The sequence below is a fragment of the Zingiber officinale genome, chromosome 7A (genome assembly GCF_018446385.1).
Source record: "Zingiber officinale cultivar Zhangliang chromosome 7A, Zo_v1.1, whole genome shotgun sequence".
Taxonomy (NCBI): domain Eukaryota; kingdom Viridiplantae; phylum Streptophyta; class Magnoliopsida; order Zingiberales; family Zingiberaceae; genus Zingiber; species Zingiber officinale.
The window spans coordinates 5,322,786-5,343,692 of NC_055998.1; the positions used below are offsets into that span (position 1 = coordinate 5,322,786).

The following is a 20,907-nucleotide window of genomic DNA, read 5'->3' on the forward strand; positions in this document are numbered from 1 at the left end:
AAGTTAAGTAGGTTAAGGTTGATCGGATACTTGAAGATGTCATAAGTTCAACGAAAAGTTGGTAAAAAAAAAGTCCAAGTGGGTCAGGATGATTAGACATTTAGCAAAAGAGAAAAGTCCAAGTGGGTCAAACGTTGATTGGACACTTGGTGATCGGAAGTCCAATGAGAAGTTGACAAAAGGAAAGTCTAAGTCGGTCAAGGAGGACTAGACACTTAGTGATTGAAATCCAACAGAAAGTTGGCAAGAGAAAAGTTCAAATGGGTCAATGAGGACCGGACACTTGGTGATCGGAAGTCCAAAGGAAAGTTTGTAAGAGGAAAGTCCAAATGGGTCAAAGAGGACCGGACACTTGGTGATCGAAAATCCAAGGGGAAGTTGGCAAGAGGAAAAGTCTAAGTACGACGAAGGAGGACTGGATACTTTGTGAGAAAGTTCTAATAGATCAAGGTTGATCGAATATTAGGCAATGGAAAGTCTCAATAGGTCACGGATGACTAAATTTTGAACAGAGGAAGTTATGGTAAGTTGAGGTTAATCGGATACAAAGCAAGATATGAATTCAATCTTGAAAAGACTGAATTTAGGGTTACCAATCGATTAGGGTGATGTGGCAATCGATTGGTAAACCCTAAACCTGAAATTTAAGGTTTAAGAGTTGGACAATGGATTGATGTAATCGATTAACCTAAGGTAATAAATTGAGGCAATTGATTGACCTAAGTTTCTCGAACGAACAGAACCTTGCTGAATCAATTGGCAGATTGATTCAACTTTGGCAAATAGATTGACAGTGATTTCTCTGTGAACACAAGGTTTCAGAATTGATTGAGTCAATCGATTGGAAGTTGACAATTGCTTGGAAGCTGATAATCGATTGGTGTGGCTCACCAATAGATTGGTTCGGTAAAAAAAAGGCCGTTTTGTAGGTTTGAATAGTCCGATATGACATGCCAATTAATTGAGGGTAAGACAAATTAATTAGAAGATGTTTTTAGTTCGAAAGCAATCTTAGAAAAGGGGGTTTCATGGAGATTTCGAGCCTCTGATTCTTGAGGGTTTGAAGAGAAAGTGTTGTTGTATTCCATACCACCAAGAGGCAATTCAAAGAATAAAAAGAGAATGAGTAAAGTAAGGTTCTTCATTGTAAAATCATTTTCTTTTATAATTATATTTATTTTTCTTATTGTGTTCTTGTAAGAACAACTTTGTATGAGGTTTCTTCATCTCCAAAAGTTTTTTGAGAATGAGGGTATTCATAGTGGAAGTGATCGCTGGAGTGTGACATTAGATTAGTCGCCTCAAGAAGATGAATATCAAGTAAAATATCAAAGTTGTACATGTGAAGTTAAAGTTGATTCAAGTTCCACTGCACATTCAATGACGAGCACATTGCAACGACGAGAAGTGATCGGAGCTATTCACCCCTCTCTAACTTGTAAGTGTCCTAATATGAAAGACAGTTGTGTTATTTTATAGGGATAGAGTATTCTTTTAATAAAAAATTAAAATGGAATGTCTTTTGATTATTTAAAAAAAAACAAGAGACTTTTTTAATTTTTGCCCCATATTAAATGGTCAATAACAAGATTTATCATAGCCTTATTTAGTACTAATAAAATGTTTATATTTCAGTTTGGATTAATATTGGTGTACCATTTCAAAAACCCAAAATCTAGCTCGATTTCCTTACCGTCAATGGGATTCAAGCACTTATTTGATTATTTGACATTTAAAATTATAAGAGGTATATATAGATTCTGATACCTGTTAATGAATCATTCGCTTGACCACAAACAAGCTAACAAGCAAACGTACTGCCAGATTAAGAATAATATGCACCTTTGTTGTTTTACAGCTGCGGCTAGGGAATTTTTTTCTCAGGTAACGGATTAGAACCTCTATATGAGCATTGTTCAATATACACTTTTTTGAAAGCATAAAAAGGAGGGTATGAGACCTACATATATGTAATTAGTTAGGTTTAAAATATTTTTAACGCAGACATAACCTAACCAATCTAACGAGCAAGCATGTGCCTAGGTTAACGATCACGTCTACATTTTTGTTGATTGCAAGTGTTGTTCAACAAATCCACAGAAAATACCACATTATGAGTAACAAAAATAGTCTGCAATTTTTGATAATCTGTCTCCATATTAACACGCATCCCATAAAATTGCTATCAGAGTGCTGTTTGATGAAACCTCTATGGAACAAGCATGTGAAAATTATTATACAAACGATGGAGGAACTATAAAGATTGATCCCGTATAATTTCATTTTAAGGAACTGTGTAGTACGAAAAGAATAAAAATAAATACTCATTCTAAGAACCAGGATGGATAAAAGCCCAAAAGGTGCTATGAAGTATTTCAAAATGAGGCTGTCATGGTGGAAGCACAAGTAACATCTTAGAAAAATATCATACGCAGTTCATCTGGCACCTAGAATATATGAAGCAGATCACTCAAGCTCCATAATTGACTATAGCAATCTAAGTATCTAAAGGTGGGCCATATGAATATCTCCATTGGCCACAAGCTGAACATTTGTCTTGCTTAGTGCTGTTCTCTAGAGTACAAAATTTGCACGACCAGGTCTTAAATTTAGACTCAGCTGCTTTTGGTTTTGGGGCGCCACAAGCTTCACATGTTAGTCCCAGAGGCTATTGAGACCCGAGTGTGCAAATCCACCAGAAAGAGGAAGTAAACAACAAAAGTTAGTTCTTCAGAAGCATCTACTACTACACAATAAATTTTTAAAGAATAAATACTCATGTCCAACTAAAACAACAAAAAATATGATCATTAAAGCTGAAATGTTTTCAAGAAGAAAACAAAATAAGATGACAAAACAAAACAAATAGCATGGGCATAAGGTGTATCTATTTGGTGAGAAACCTCTCATATAGTATTAAAATTTGTAAAAAAAAAGAGCATTGATTATTAAACTTTTTGCTTACTAACAAAAAAAAAAAATGAGCTTACAATATTTACCTTTAAAACAACTACTTTTTAGCTTAAGTTAATGCAGTAGTATGTAGTTTCTCATGCAAACCAAACTTTTTTAAGCCATATATAAAAGTCATTTTTTTCCCAACTATTGAGGGCCATATCTTGTCCCTTCATTAGCTCTACGCAAAGCTATATATTGTATAGCTAGACAAGTTAATAGAGATGAAAGTGTGAAGGATAGTGAGAGGAGACATAACTCTAAATGATGTAATTAAAATGAATTAAGAGAATTGAATATTACTATGACTAAAGTTGCATAGGTTCAATGGATGGATAAATTCTATACAGCCCACTTAAATATTTGAGGGACATATACTTGAAAGTTTACCTTGTTATAAGCTGAAAGGTGTCACATTGATGGAAATGGGAAAGTTACTCGTGTGCACATAACAATACAAGTGGAAAAATTAGCAAATTTTGGTGAATCAATTTGAGCAAAAAGTAACCCTACAAAAAAAATAACATTATAATTCTCTCAAGATGGACACAGGCATAATAAGTTCTGTTTTGCCAAAAAAAACAAAAAGAAATAAACAAAATGCAATAGTTCACTGCCAACAAGTGACTGAATAGGGAGAAGAGCACATACTTGATTGAATAGAGTGCATTTGCTGCACTCCCAAATAACCTTATCGTCTGTATCGTGTTTGGGGTAAGGTGACATTGACCCACCTGGCATTGTTGCCCTATCAAAGGTGATACTAGATGTAGACTCTTCACCCTTGCCTTTACTGTGCAAATTGGTCCATCCTTTCTCAATTTTACCAGTACCACCTAAATCCCCTTTCTTTTCCCCATTAGAATTTGATGACTCACCTATTTCAGGAGCAGGATGCTTTGAAATTTCGGTGATACTTTCTATTAGATTAATTTCTTCTGACACAGATCCACACCATATATCATCATACAATCTTCTCTCTGCAGCCATGGCAGCAGCTTGTATTGGACTAAGCGCACCCATGATTTCACTATTTCCACCTAATCTGTTTGGTCCAGATGGTAGCAAAGCCCCAGTGCGAGCTCGTTTGGCTGCAGCATCAACTGCAGCCTGCCGGAGCGATGATACTGAAGGCTGGACAGAGAAGCCACCTAAGCGTCTTCCAAGGGTGTCAAATCCTTGTCCAGTACCAGTTATCCCCTTTGCAACCAGTTCATCACATTCCTGAATAAATACATGCAATATAAATTCTGTTAAAAATTAGAAAGTCATGAACTTAAGAAGAAAAAACTCTTGGCATTGCAACATAATGATATTGCACTTTTATTGGACATGTCATCATCAAATATTTGGTTGCTGATCGCACAAAAGCACTAGATGAAGAGAAAACTAGGGTTAAAAGTATGAGCTAACAAAACAACAATAGATGGAGAGTTGGAATAACTTTTGTGCTATGACAAGATTATAAAAACTTTCATGTTTAATTAAAATCAATACAAAAAATAAACAATTTTAGTATTCAAAAATTTCTATGACGAGAAGAGATTAACATCTCTTATAGATACACCAAAAAGAAAAGTAAATGTTCAACAATTAAAATGAAAATACAATTGATAATTCAATAGCTTCTAGTAGAACATGGAGTCATGCCAGTCAAAAGTCTTCCTCCACTAATAGATGTCAAGAAAACTGCAAAAATTAAGCATAGAAGTCCAAGCATGAATTCATCTTGGTTCAATATTGATGATCACATTAATCATGATTCCCAAAACTTTGTTAAACACCTAAATAAGGGAAAGTTTGATATTTTTTTTTAGAAAGATAACGAGAAGAAAATTTGATCAAGAGGAATCACCTTGCGCAACTCATCCCAGAGCTTATAGAACGAGGCATTGTGCGGCCCATGCACGATGTGGCACAGCTCGTGGAGCATTGTATCAAGAACCTGCTCGAACGGGAAGAAATCCCATTCCCTGCCAGGCCGCCTCAGCCGAAGCTTCACCTCGACGCCACCACCAACATTTAGCCCTAAAAGAGCCGGATTGGTCGGGCTACAACAACCACCCCAAAAGAATCGATCAACAAATGTCGAAGAAATGGAAGAGGAACAAGAAGAGCAAAAGAAGAGTAACATACTAGAACTCGGAGAGGAGTTTAACCTTCCACTTGCGGCGACGCATAATGGGCTGGACCTGCTTGGCGATGCGGTCAAGGAGACGGCGGGCCTCATCCTCGCCGGGCTTCTTGAGAATTTTGATCTCCCATACCTTGTTCAGATCGTCCAGGCTCATGATCAAGGTGATCGGCGGAATGATCAAAGGAAAACAGAAGATTTGCTATCTTTTTTCTACTTCACGGCGGGCCGACGGCCTTCATCACCGCCGACTGAGACGATCCTTCATCGCCCGCAGAGATAGCTATTTGATTTGGGAATCTTTATTGTTTTGCTTCCACCAATGCAAATATTTTTGGATTTATTTATTTATTAAAAGGCAAAAGCCTAAAAAGCTCTTTTATAAAAAAGTCACATAAGAATTTCAAATTATCGAAACGCCCTATTAAAAGATTATTTTTTACTTTTACAAAAGTATCCACCAACCAAACTTTTATAAACTTTGATTGTCAAGAAGTAATTGAAGTTAACGCGAACTATTTTTTTAAAATGAAAATAATAAAAAAAGATTCTTTTGCTTGATAAGATTTAAACACTGGAGAAGAGAAAAAAATTGGTTTGTCAACTTTGCATCTTAACACCTTTATTCGAAAGGGTGACAAGTGAAATATAGAGAGTAATATTGTTATATGTGGAACCAACCAATTCGAGAATGAATTCTCTGGATATTTTTTATAGTCAAGAGAATGGATCATTATATTGATAAGTTAATTTGGATGAATCTTATTTAACAGGTGAAATTCATTCAAATCAATTAATTAACGTTTATGGTCCATCCTGTCATCCATAAAGTATGAAGTAGAAAATCCCGCATGCAACCAACCCTAAAATTCTTTACCATAACAATGATTTTCAAACAGAAACAATGAAACATAAATACGCTACATTCATGTTTTTTTAATCGAGTTAAAATAAATAATCTGTTAAGAGTTTAGAATTTTGCTTTTAATTTTCGACTCCCCAAATTTGGACTATGAATTTGAACCAGAAGATTTATTGAATTTGGAAAATCCTCAGCAAGATTTGTCAGGACCTCCTGAGCACAAACAAATAATTAATTGTGTCATTCTTAAGAGATACTTTCCTTAGCAACACAGTAATCTTAGACTAGCACACCATCGTGGAGGGAAATTATTTGCTTATTTTATCAATGTTTAAGACACCGCCGAAGGCTTTCGGCATAAAAAAGAAAACAGATTGTGGGGCCGGTTTTGACCTCATTTGGCACGGTGAATGCATAATTTAAAAATCAACCGGAATAATTCTTACAAAAGTCAATAATAAAGGTTTAAAAATCAGAACACGTTACATTTAGGGAATTTGAAAATTTTATGGCGGAGGGTTATCCATTAGGAACAGATGTACTTTTTTTCGATTTATTCGGCTAATCCATGATAATTTTTTATAAATTGGATCAATTATCTCTGGAATGTTGGTATAGTAGGAGGTAGTACTAAAATCATAAGACTAATTTTAAATTTCAAATTATGTTTCAAATATTATCCTTAAATTTTTATTTGGTTTATAAATTGTGCATCACAGAAATCAAATATTCTAGAGGAGTGAATGAAGCTATTGTTCATACTTTACATTGAGTAATACAATTTAGAGAATAAAAGAAATGACAGTAAGAATACGTGTTTATTTTCCATTCAATTTTACCTCTTTTAAAGACAACCAAACATGTTGAAAATAGTCAAAAGTTGTGAATTTTTTAAAAATTCTTTTTCATTTATTTAAAATATTCAACACGTAATTAATTCCATGAGAATCAGAAAGAACCACCCATCAAGATTAAATAAACTTCGATAATTTTATTATACAGTAATAAAATCATTTTTGTTGTGAAATATGTATCAAATAATAAAATACTGAAACCCCTCACTACACTAATATAGTATAAGGAATGATCCGGATCATCTCTCAGAAGGAATATAGATAATAAATTCTAATTTCAAGATTGAATTATTATTGATTCGGGTTTTAGGTTTTAGTGCTAATGATAAGACAATTAATAAAAGATACTCTATCTAACCTAAACTACGATCCTAATAAATTAAAAAAGAATTAAGAAGAAGAAGTAATCAAGGAAACTAAGTATTTAATAAATCTATTACCAACTTCATGGAATAGTAAATTAAAGAAACTAAACTATAAATACAATCAACTAATGCAATTGAAAGAACAAACAATCTTACCTAATCTAATTTACTGCTGGACAAATCGAGCTTTAACAGAAATATTAAGAACTCTTAAATGCAAATCAACGAGACTACTAATTAAACTACCAAAATAAAATACTTAAGGAATTAAACCGCACATCACGTGAAAGGAGATCTACAACTACCATGAATGAATCTAGGGATCTAAAATTGCTTACAACCTGAGTTAGGGCATCCTCAAGCTCAAATCGGATGGGATCTATAGTGAGGAACACTGACGCAGAAGATGAAGGAGACAGATGTGTTTGATCGGAATGGAAATGGCTATGGTGTGGTCAAATCTATATGAGAAAAATGGTCGCCGAGGGAGGTAAATGACTGATCGAGAAGGGGAAACCCTTGGCTCTTGGTTTTGGAGGAAGAAACCTAATGAGTTAACCAATCGATGTGTACAATAGAATACCTCTTGAGCAACTAAATATTCAAATTCTGAATTTTAAATGCTGGTGTCTTCTAAAATTAGTACAAGTACATTTATGGATGCACCTCTCTATTCTTGTTTCCTGATCAGCCAGCTACTGGATTCAAACAAGAATTGCAAGCTTCAGTCATAACAAAGATGAACACAAATTTGTAAGAGAATGATGTGACTTCAATTGGATACACCTTCCTAGTGCCTTTTTTTTTTTTCTTTTGATGTTTTGTGGTTCCAGATCTGACCCCCCAATCTCCTCTGATTTGTATTCCTCCAACAACCATTCCTCTTATCCTTCATCCTCTTAATCATTAATTTCTCTTTCAGGTCCTGTAAAAGAAACACAGCACCTTAACATTCCTTCTTCAGCTTCCTGGATTAAGTTTCAGCAGTGAAGAATTGAGATAATTCTGGCTTGAGTTCTATAGATTTTAGCACAACAAAGATTCTCATTTAGTACTGAAATAATAGGAAATTTAATTTTAATTTCGGCTGTTCAGAATCAACACATCGACTTGGCACTAAACAGGGCTTTGAAGTAAGACTGCTGCAACAATTTCAGCAGCAGATTTTTAAGTGCTTGACGAACTTCTACATTTCTGAATCTACAGTTCCTATACTACCCTGCAATCTTTGTCAAATTCTTTTCCTTAGCAGCTTCCAAGTTTTTTTTTTTTCAGAATTGTAATAGTGCTACCAACATCAATTAAGGTCTCTCCATGGTATGATCACCCTGTGCATTCAATACTTAAAGAATCAAATCGGATGATTGGTTCTCAACTTTCGGTTTCAATATTTCAGAAATTTAGAGTCCAACTTCAAAATTTCCAAAATTTGAAACTGGTTTCTGAAATTTGCATCGTAAGACTTAAGTTCCAGAATTAGAATTTCAATGTAACTTCAGGTTAAATCACAGAGAATTCAGTTTGGAATAAGACATTATTTAACACTAACTTGATATGAGCATAGATTCACAGTTTTTGTGGTTAGAGATAGCTTAAAGATTTGGCACAAAAACAGGGTCACATTTTTTTTCTTCTCTGAATTCTACCTCTTTGTAATTCAGTTCTTAGCATTTCAATTCCAGAAATAAAGCTAATGGTTCCCTTTGCTGATCAAGTGTTCTTCATTGGGGGAAAGGTTTCTATCTCATTCCAAATGTTAGGAACTTACACTAGCATTGGAAAGCTTTTCTCAGCAGCAACAATCATTCCAACTTGTAGATTTCTTGCACTGCAATGGAGCTGGACAATTTCGGCAACCACTTCCATTGTAGCTGCATGCTTTGACTCATAGTAGACTTAGGAAGATTGGAAAACCAAATGGTAATGGGAAACCAAATGCTTCACTTGAATTTACTGTCCAGATACTTATAACAAAATTTGGCACACAACTGATACACCAATTTCAGATTTCAATTCTGCACATTCTACAAAATTCCAGTACTCCAACAGTTTGTTAGCATCCCATAACTCCTTTCCGTGAACTAATCTCTTCTAGTTTTGCTCTTGCACAATAATGGATAACACTAATTTGGTTAAGCTGTTCACACAGCTCCTGGAATTCAGCAACAATATTTAATTTCAGAAATCAGAACATTTCCAGAGATTCACAATGGAAACTGGTTTCTGTAATCTGTTTTTTACATACTTCAGTTGCAGGAATTGTGCTTCAATGAATTGCTTTAAAAATGCAATGGCCAGTATGGTATTGGTGAAGTAACAAATCAAACTTCATGCATCCCAGTAGCAACAATTCGAAGTTGGATATTCTTAATTCAGCTACACTAGTACTGCAGACTTCTTTCTACTGTTCACACAGTTTGACTCTTGGAGTTCTCTTGATTATGTAATCCCTGTAATCCTGAATTTTTTAATCTGATTTTTACTTCACAAATTGCAGGGATTAATATCATCTTGGAGTTGACTCCAGCACCAAAATGAAGCTGGCAATTTCATAATTCAACCTCCAAGCAAATCTGATTTTTGAACATCCCACTTATTAGATATCTACAGTTTGAGCATTTAGTCTCAGAATTGGAATTTCAAGGGCAATCTAGTTTAAATCATCCAAGATTCAACTTGAAAGAAAGTTTCATTTGGCACTGAATTGATTGAAGTTAAATTGCTGCTGATTAGAAAGAACATGAACATTTGGCACCAAACATGTTCTGGCTAAATCTGCGAGCATAGTTTCTTTTCTGTCCAAAAATAAGATTCGTTTTTTTTCACTTGCTTGTCATTCAAGAAATCAAAACTAGGGCCCAAGCTCAATGGGACTTACTCCTGAAATTCTGCTTCCCCAGAATTCAGATCTAGAATTCTGCATTAAAAGTTATTTCATCTTAGGTTGTGAGACTTCGGTCATCCGAGGACAACATTTATCAATAAGCTAATCAGGAGCTTAATTGGAAATTGTTGTTGGTTAACAGTTTCATTAAGGACATATCTCAAGATTCAAGCTGCTAACAGCTACATCCATAATTCCCAAGCATCCATCCTCTGATCTAACAACACCAGCTCATGTCCAGACAACCTCAATTTGCCAAGCTATCAGATTAGAACTTCCTCTACTTCCACAGCATCCTAATTCAGAATGTATTTGAATACTAGCTTCAATTCAGAAATCTAATGCTCAGAAACCAAAGATCAAGTATCACTAGACTCTATTTGGAGATCAATCATGTTCCTTCTTTAGGAGACTGAATTGAGCATCATTCAAGTGGCTCCATGAACTCATAGCATATGCATCTTTCCCCCACACTTAAATTTTTGGACAACCTAACTCATCAAGAAAATCAACCAAAACTCTCAATGGAATTAAGCAAAGCAAAGATGGTAGAAGATAAACGTGTTGACTGAGTTATTCAACTAGAATTTGAAAGGATAAGAAATTAAAGAGTAGGAAAAAGAGATGTCCTTCATCATGTTCATCATGCATATGAAATCATAATTTCGAAAAGAAGCAAAGCAAGTTCTAGAGTTCATTGTCATGAGTGCATATCACACAAAAAGAGAACAAAGTATATGAATGTAGTAGTCCTTACTAGGTAATTTCGGCAATTAAACTCAATTAATCAAAATAGAATTTATCACCACACTAACCAATAGCATGCAAGTAGAGTATTCAATCATGTAAAAATATCCAAAATTCGACAGTCAAATTTAATTAGCTTTTAAGATTCTCAAGGCATTAAAAAGAAACACATGGAGAATGTTATTCAAAACCAAATGCTATCTTGACCAAACAAAGTGCAAAGTATGAGGCAAAGTATGGAAGTAAAGTGTGAAAGTAAAGAAAAGTATAAAATAAAAGAAAAATAAAGAACAGAGTCCCCTTTATTTTGTTGGCGCTGGAAATTTCGTTCTGTGTAAATCCTCTGTACAAAAATTTGTACGAGCACAGAACCTTTCCTAGCAACCCACATGCTTGATCAGACATGTGTTTGATCAATCAAGCAAGTTCTTGATTGATCAAAGCGCACCTTGATCGAAGCATAAGATCGCTGACATTTTGTGTTGGTATTCAAAATCGATATCCAAAATCAACACGAAGAAAACAAAACTAGATACGCAGTAGAATTGAAGAACTAGTTGTACCTTTCTTCATAGCTAAAGACCTCTTGATCTTCTGCCGTATTCCTCTCCTCTTCTTGGACGTCGTGTGGGCGACGATCTACCAAGACAAAACACCCGAACCTCTTCTTCCTTTCCAAGCCGCCTACCACCAAAGAATACAAAGCAAAAGGACGCCTCCTTCTTCTTCTTCTTTTCCTCCAAACCGCCGGCCACCTTGGTAATTCTTCTCTTGTTTTTCTTCTCCTCCAAACCCCGGCCACCAAGGGGAGATGGGGCGCCGACCCTAGAGGGAAGAAAGGGAGGAAGAAAAGGATGGGGCGCCGACCCTAGAGGAAAGAAAGGGAGGGGTTTTGGGCGCCGACCCTAGAGGAAAGAAAAGGAGAGGGTTTTGGTTGTAGAGAAAAACTTATCACTTCTTACTTTATGTTTTGTAGCACAACCTCCTCTCCTTTTATAACCCTTGGCACCAGATAAAAAAAGGAGAAAAATTAACAGATTTTTTTTAAATTTTGTTGAGAGAAAAAATCTCCCTTTTCATAACTCCTTTTTTTTTCTTTTCCCTTTTTTTTTCTTTTATTGTGGCCGGCCCCTTGCTTGGGCACCAAGCAAGGCTTGGGCGACCCTATGCTTGGGCAATAAGCAAGGCTTGGCGGGCCCCTTGTTTGGGCACCAAGCAAGGATGTGGTCGACCCCTTTCTTGGGTAGGAAGCAAAACGAAAATGGGTGAATGCGAGGCTTTATAGAGGCTACATAGGGACCGAGAGGAGGAATTAGTTTTGAGCTCCTGATGAACTTGAGCTTCCTGTGTTCGACCCGAATACCCAACTCAAGTTCATCAATAATAACTCATACCACTAAAGGGTCATTATTAAACTACCGCACCAATCCCATATTACAATATGGGCTCCTACTTATCATGAGTGTGTTAATCTCCCTGTGTTTAAGATATTGTATGTCCGTTAATTAAATGAGTTACTGACAACTCATTTAATTAATATCTGACTCTAAGAGTAGTACCACTCAACTTTATTATCATGTCAGACTAAGTCCACCTGCAGGGTTTACATGATAATCCTTATGAGCTCCTCAAGGGGACATCATCAACCTAAATAAATAGGACACGGTTTCCTTTTATAATCAATAACACACCATATAAATGGTACTATCTCCCAACTTATCGAGCCTATTGATTTAACGAATAAATCTCATCCATTGATAAATTAAAGAAATAAATACTAAGTATATGTGTTTGTTATTATATCGGGATTAAGAGTACGCACATCCATAATAATAGAGGTTCTGTTCTTTTATGCAGTCAGTATAAATCGAACAACCTCAAATGGTCCTGCTCAATACACACATAGTGTACTAGTGTAATTATATAGTCAAGACAAACTAATACCAAATTACACTACAACCGTTCCAATGGTTTGTCCCTATCTATCTTGGTTGTGAGCTACTATTTATAATTTATAAGGAACCAATACTGTTAGAATGTATACTAAAAGCCTAGCTTTTGGTATAAAACATTTATCTAGAAATAAGAATCACATTGGTCAAATGTCTACATTTGTGATAAATGTAGTTGTTCAATTAATTTATATTGTAGATAACATGGTGTGTGGTGTCACACACAGAAGATCATATTATCAGTACCTTATAAATTATAAACAGTAGCTCACGACCAAGATGGAAAGGAACAAACCATTGGAAGGTCGTAGTGTAATTATATATTAGTTTATCTTAACTATATAATTACACTAGTACACTTAGAGTGTATTGAGTAGGACCATTTGAGTTCGTTTCTTTTATACTGACTTTATGAAGGAACAAAGACCTCAGTTATTATGGAAGTGAGTGCTCTTAATCCTAATATAATAACAAGCACATATATTTGATATTTATTTCTTTAATTTATCAATGGGTGAGATTTAGTTCGATAAATCAATAAGCCCGATAAGTTGGGAAATGATATCACTTATAGTGTGTGTTGTTGATTATAGAAGGAAACTGTGTCCTAGTAATCTAGGTTGAGAATGTCCCCAAGAGGAGCTCATAAGGATTGTCATGTTAAACCCTGCAGGTGGACTTAGTCTGACATGACAATGAAGTTGAGTGGTACTACTCTTGGAGCTAGATATTAATTAAGTGAGTTGTTAGTAACTTACTTAATTAGTGGACATTTGTTATCTTAAACACAGGGAGACTAACACACTCATAATAAGAAGGAGCCCAAAATGTAATTTGGGATTGGTGCGGTAGATCAATAATAGTTCTCTAGTGGAATGAATTATTATTGATAAAATTAAGTTGTGTGTTCGGGGCGAGCACGGGATACTTAATTTTATCGGGAGACCAAAACCAATTCCTCCTCTCGGTCCCTATCGTAGCCTCTAGTATATAGAGATTTATACCCACCGCATACCCACCTTCTTACCCATCCAATGGGGCCAGCCAAGCTAGCTTGGAACCCAAGCTAGGGCCGGCCAAGACCAAGTAGATGAGCCATGTAGGTGGTCTGCCAAAGCTTGGGTCCCAAGTTTAGATGGTCGGCTACTAGAATATTAAAAAGGATTTTTATTAAAATTATTTCTTATGTGGATATCATGATTTTAAAAGAGAGTTTAAAAATTAAAAATTTCCTTTTATAGCTTTCTACAAAAAGATTAAGAGAAGAGATTAATCTCTTTCCTTATTTGTAGTTTAAAAGGATGGTTTTAATTTTTGGTAAAAACTTTCCTTATTTGTAAATCATCTACATGTTTAAAAGAGAGTTTAAAATTTGAAATCTTTCCTTATTTGTTGATTAAAGGAGGATTTTAAATTTTAAGAAAACTTTCCTTTTTAACCATGTTCATGATTTAAAAGAAAGTTTAAAAATTAATAATTCTCTTTTATTAGTTTCTACAAAAGATTAAGAAAAGACTTGATATCTTTCCTTATTTGTAGATTAAAAGAGATTTTAATTTTTAGAGATAACTTTCTTTTTATCCACATGTTTAAAAGAAAGATTTTAATTTATTAAATTTCCTTTTTATAAACCAATCATGAAGGGATTAAATTATTGGATAAATTTTTATAAATTTCCGGAAACAAATTAGGAAGTTTTAATTAAAACTTTCCTTGATTTGGGGCTTGAGGTGGTTGGCCATTGTATTTGAAAAAGAAAATTATTTTTAATTAAATAATTTTTCTTTTCAATGGAAAAAGAATTAAGGAAATTTTTATTAAATTTTCCTTATTTGCCAAGACCAAAGATTATAAAAGAGGGGGTAGAGGAGGCTTCAAGGTGAACGACTCTATTCTATTTTTCTTCCTCTTTTCCTTGGTGGTGTGGTCGGCCCTTCCTTCTTCTCTTCTTCTTCTCTTTGTGGCCGAACCTCTTCATGCTTATGGAGTTTTAATTGGTGGCCGGATCTAGCTTGAGGAAGAAGGAGAGAAAGCCTACATCCCTTGGAGCTTGGTTGGTGGAAAAGATCTTCATCTTTTGGAAGCTTTGTGCTTGGCCAAAATTTGAAGAAAGGAGAAGGTGCTTTGGTGGTTTCTCATCTCGGAAGATCATTGCCCACACAACGTCCGAGGTTAGAAGAGGAATACGGTAGAAGATCAAGAGGTTTTTTCTAAAAGGTATAACTAGTATTTCTTCTTTCCGCATCATACTAGTTATTTTTGAAAATAATACTAAATACAAGAGGCATACGATTCTAGAGTTTCGAATTTGTTTTCGATATAGTGTTCTTTTGTTTTTCTTTTCCTTGTGATTTGATTGTTCTTTTCGGTTAACCTAAAGTTATTTTAGGAAATTAAATATTAGCTTTCCATAAAAGGTTTTGTCTAGTCGGTGGTGGTTGCTCTCATATCCAAGAAGGCCATGTGCCTCGCCACGTCAGTACTGGGAACTAATTATGGAAATTAATATTTAATGGAATTAATAACTTAAGGTGACTTGGGTCGAACGTGTTAAGTTCTGCAGGAGATCCAAGTCAAAGCCTAAAAGAACAAATAGATTAAGTTTTGGATCAAACGTGTTAAGTTCCGCAGGCGATCCAAAATTTAATTTAAAAGAACACATGGTAGCTAGGAAAAGGTTCAGACCTTTGTACAAAATTTTTGTACAGTGGAACCTCTAGGTTTTCCGAGTAGCAACCAACAATTGGTATCAGAGCTAGGGTTTTGCCTCTGTGTATTTGGTATTAGTTTAATTATGCACATGTCATACATAATTTAGGCAGGTTAATAGTAGGATGTGCTAACTTTATGGATGCAGGATCCAACTATTATGGCTTATAGTTATTATGTGTGTGATTGGACCCTTGGACATGTCAAGGGCATTTTATTGTGTGTGCATGATTGTATTATAAAATACAGCAGGAGCTATATTTAGTTTTATTAGGATTTTATTTTTTGATCTAGTTACATGTACATTCCTTTTATGGAATATAGGATCGATGGATGTAAATTTTATTTTATGTTTGATCTAGTTTACATGTACATTCTTTCGAGGAATATAGGATCAAAATGTAAAATTCTATTTATGTCGCGGATCGAATCTTGCAAAGCATGGAACCTTCTAAGGACCAGAGGCGCAGCGGAACTAGGAGCAAGAAGGATCCGGTGGCAGTGGCCAAATATGGCAGCAGCTTGGGATGACAACACACGGAGGACAACTAGAGATAAAAGCCATAATAGTTGAAAATTAGATTTTCTATTTATTGCTTTTATATTGTGTTGTGTGTGCATGTTAGTTTACATATTTAGTAGGCTAGCATAGTTAAAATTCCTCATTTATAAATAACTAAGTGGGAGAGGGATTTTTAAGTAAATCCCATGGTCTCCATTACTGGTTTGTAAGTGATGCAAACAAGCTTGCGCGTTGGCTCTAAGTGTCTTCCTCCATAACGGATGAGCTTGTTTGTGGATCACTAGAACATACTTCCATTTTTGGATGACTATAGGAAGTTAATTAAGAGCGTGTGATCTTCCCCAACGGAAGGGGCATAATCTTATTAATGGACTTAGTGTCAAGTAATGGTATACACTTAGACACATCTAATAGTATCCTCCCATCGGAGTCACTATTATTTGTGTGACCAAATGATACCAACTATTAATTTTATTTGTCAAAAAGTTAGGTTGACAAGATAATAAAATTAATGGGTTAAAACCCTCCTTTTACAAATGTTGAATTTGTATACGTCCACACTAACGTGGCATGCAAAATTCACGGTGTTTGAGGTGTTGGAGAATTTAAATAATATTGTTTGAGGAATCAATATTTTTTTTATTCAAAAGTTTTTGACCAAATATTTGATCAAAGACAGATCAACTATTAATTTTATTTCGTCATAAAGTAAAGTTGACGAGATAATAAAATTAATGAATAAAATCTCCTCTTCGATTTTGTATACGTCCACACTATCGTGGCATACAAAATTCATAGGGATTTTTAAGGAGTTGATCTTGACCAAAAAATTTTGTGATTCTTAGGATTTAAAATGTTTGTCAATTCCCTAGTAGTCATACTATAGAAAATACTTAGTAATCCCAATTGTAATGATTGGAAATAGGACTTGGACATTAAGGTAGACTGTCTTCTTAGAACTAAGAACAATATAGGTGTATTTAATTTATTAGTTGAAAAATGTTTAGTGGTGTTATCTACCAGAACCTGGAGTGTAGATACAGATGCTATTAACCATGTCGGCAATTCATTGCAGGGTTCCAAGAAACCTGGCAACTAAATGAAAATTAAAACACCGTCTACATGGGCACTACTGTAAAAATGGTAGCAGTGGTAGTGGGAGATGTTTATCTTTTGATAAGAATAAAACATGGATTTTTGAGTAATTGTCTTTACGCACCAAGTTTAGAAAGAACTAGTTTTCAGTTTCTAAACTATTCAAAGAACTTGATATTCTGCCTCTTTTAATAACAAAGTTGTTATTAAGGAAAATAGGGAAGTTATCTGTTCTGGTACGTACGTTGGTTGGCAATTTATAAATCCAATAACTTTCACGATGCAACAAATGGAAATTAGTAACACATCTTCTAACTTTAAGAGAAAGTAACCTTCGAAAATGAACCAATTATATCTTTGGCATCTAAGGCTAGGTTATATTAACTTGAGTAGGATTCATTGGTAGCTGATGAACTTTTGGGTTCATTAGTAGTGGAAATCTTTCCAACCTACGAGTCTTACTTGGAAGGAAAAATAACCAAGAAGCTTTTAAGTCTAAGGGGTATGGAGTCAAAGATATATTGGAATTGGTTCATTCTGATTTGTGTGATCCTATGAGCATCCAGGCAAGAGGTTGTTTCAAATATTTCATCTATTTTATAGACAACTATTTGAGATACGGATATATTTACTTGATGTGCCGCAAGTCTAAGTACTTTGATTAGTTCAAAGAGTATGAGGCTGATGTGGAGAAACGACAAAGTAAAAGTATCAAGACACTACGGTAAGATCGTAGTGGCAAGTACCTCTTGGGAGAATTTAGGAGTCATTTAACAGAAGTAGGGATTCAATCCCAACTAACTGCACTTGGTACACCCCAACAGAATGGTGTAGGAAAAGGAAGGTATAGAACTCTTATGGAAATAAGTAGATTGATAAGTTATTAAGAATATTATCAAAATCATTTTAAGGATATACTCTGGAAATGGGAGTGAATATAGTACCTTCTAAAGTCAGAACTCTCTACTCATATAGAAATGCTGAATAGGCGTAAGCCTATTTCGAAGCATATTCAGATTCGGGTAGTCCAGCACATATGCAGAAGAGAGACAATGATAAGTTGGACATGAATTCACTTGTTTGTGGGTTATCCTAGTGAAATGAAAGTAGGTTTATAGTCTTAAAAATCAGAAGGTCATTGTTAGCATCAATGACCGATTTTTAGAAAAGGATTATGTAATAAACCATGTGCCCATAAGAAAATTTGTTCTTAAGGAAATAATAAAAGGCATGTCTAATCTAGTACCAACTGTACAAGATGAGATACCACAAGAAAACTGCAACACGTATCACAAATGATACACAATTGCAGAAAGTGCCTTGTCGTAGTGGGAGGGTTGTTAGGCAACCTAAAAAGATTCATGTTTTGGGAGAGTTTTTGGACTCGATCCCTGGAGGACATGAACCTGATCTCCGGACATATGACGAAACACTCCAAGATAAAGATGCAACATCTTGGCAAAGAGTAATGAATAACAGAATTAGAATATATGTATTCTAATAAAATCTGGAAGCTTGTAGAACCACCAAATGGTGTAAAAGCCTTTGGGTGTTAAAAGGTCTATAATAGGAAAAGAGGGATAGAAAGGAAGGTAGTAACTTTCAAAGCAAGGCTTGATGAAAAAGGAAACTTTTCACTGGTAGCCATGCTTAAGTCTATCCGGATTCTTTTATCTATTTGGCAAGTGGATGTCAAGACAGCATTCCTTAATGGAAGTCTTGATGAAAGCATCCATATAAAGCAACCAGAAGGGTTCATTGCAAAGGGCTAAGAGCATCTTGTGTGCAAGCTCAGTCAGTCTATGGACTGAGGCAAAGCTTCAAGGTCTTGGAATATCCGGTTTATCAAAGTAATCCAGACCTATGGATTTATTGAGTAAACGGATAAGTCTTGTGTATACAAAAGGTGTGATGGAAACGTGGTGGTATTTCTTGTACTATACGTAGATAGCATTTTTGGTAGTTGGAAACAATATCAAAATGTTGTCAGAAGTAGGGGTATGGTTGTCCAAATAATTCGATATAAAGGACTTGGGAGAATGTATATATTCTTGAGATCAAAGTAATAAAGGATCGCAAGAAAAGAATATTTTACTTATCCCAAGCTTCATATATCAGAAAAATCCTTGCTCGTTTTAAGCATGCAAAACTCCAAGAAAGGTTTCTTACCTTTTCAGGATGGAGTAACTTTATCTAAAGATATGTCTCTGTAGACATCAAAGGAGATAAAGGAAATAAAGGCAGTTCTTTATGCTTCGGCTGTCGGAAGCCTAATGTATGCTATGCACGAGATCAGAAATCTGTTTTGCCAAGGGCATAGTTAGCAGATATCAAAGTAACCCTGGACAAGGACAGTGGACTGCAGTAAAACATATATTGAAGTACCTTAGAGGCACTAGAGATTATATGCTAGCTCACAAGGCAGTTAATTTGGTTCTTGTGGGTTGCATGGATTTTGACTTCCAATCGGATAGGAACAATAATAAGTCAACCTCGGGGTTTTGTGTTTACTTTAGGAGGAAAAGTCATAACTATGGAAGAGTGATAAGCATAGGTGTTTTTCTGGACTCCACCATAGAAGCTGAGTATATGGCAAGCCTCTGAGGTAGCCATAAAAGTTGAATGACTTAATAACCTCAAGATAGACTTAGATATGATTTCTAGTTTGTCCAAAGATTATTACAATTTATTGTAATAATAATGGTGCAGTAGCAAACTCGAAGAAACCATGAGTCTATAAGGAAAGTAAACACAATAGAGCGCAAATACTACCCAATACGAGAAATTGTATAACGAGGAGAAGTTGTTGCCGCCTAGATTGCATCAGATGATAACCTAAGGTCCTTAAGGCAAGAGCTTTTTAAAAGGCATGAGAATCAGATGTATGGTAGCAGATATGACAGCTTAGTCTTTTAGTATAAGTGGGAGATTGTTAGAATGTATACTAAAAGCCTAGCTTTTGGTATAAAACATTTATCTAGAAATAAGAATCACATTGCTCAAATGTCTACATTTGTGATAAATGTAGTTGTTCAATTAATTTATATTGTAGATAACATGGTGTGTGGTGTCACACACAGAAGATCATGTTATCAGTACCTTATAAATTATAAACAGTAGCTCACGACCAAGATGGAAAGGAACAAACCATTCAAAGGTCGTAGTGTAATTAGGTATTAGTTTATCTTAACTATATAATTACACTAGTACACTTAGAGTGTATTGAGTAGGACCATTTGAGTTCGTTTCTTTTATACTGACTTTATGAAGGAACAAAGACCTCAGTTATTATGGAAGTGTGTGCTCTTAATCCTAATATAATAACAAGCACATATATTTGATATTTATTTCTTTAATTTATCAATGGGTGAGATTTAGTTCGATAAATCAATAAGCCCGATAAGTTGGGAAATGATATCACTTATAGTGTGTGTTGTTGATTATAGAAGGAAACTGTGTCCTAGTAATCTAGGTTGAGAATGCCCCCAAGAGGAGCTCATAAGGATTGTCATGTTAAACCCTGCAGGTGGACTTAGTCCGACATGACAATGAAGTTGAGTGGTACTACTCTTGGAGCTAGATATTAATTAAGTGAGTTGTCAGTAACTTACTTAATTAGTGGACATTGTTATCTTAAACACAGGGAGACTAACACACTCATAATAAGAAGGAGCCCAAAATGTAATTTGGGATTGATGCGATAGTCAATAATAGTTCTCTAGTGGAATGAATTATTATTGATAAAATTAAGTTGTGTGTTGGCGAGCACGGATACTTAATTTTATCGGAGACCAAAACCAATTCCTCCTCTCGGTCCCTATCGTAGC

At 35.1% G+C, this 20,907-nt stretch overlaps 1 protein-coding gene across 5 annotated transcripts; it reads right to left on the minus strand.

The window, feature by feature from the left end:
- Nucleotides 1–2,342: 2,342 nt before the first annotated feature.
- Nucleotides 2,343–5,409, minus strand: LOC122000829 (DNA-dependent metalloprotease WSS1-like). 5 transcript variants are annotated; one of them, XM_042555298.1, is made up of 5 exons: nt 5,092–5,409; nt 4,811–5,006; nt 3,607–4,179; nt 3,346–3,356; nt 2,576–2,668 (listed from the first exon to the last, which is right to left on the minus strand). In XM_042555298.1, exons 1-5 carry the CDS (start codon nt 5,244–5,246, stop codon nt 2,656–2,658), a joined length of 948 nt encoding a protein of 315 aa, XP_042411232.1. In that variant the 5' UTR covers nt 5,247–5,409; the 3' UTR covers nt 2,576–2,655. The 5 variants fall into 5 exon arrangements, with proteins under 5 accessions (XP_042411228.1, XP_042411229.1, XP_042411232.1 ...); XM_042555296.1 differs by having other exon boundaries at nt 3,346–3,464; XM_042555294.1 differs by lacking the exon at nt 3,346–3,356 and having other exon boundaries at nt 2,343–2,668.
- Nucleotides 5,410–20,907: the final 15,498 nt, after the last annotated feature.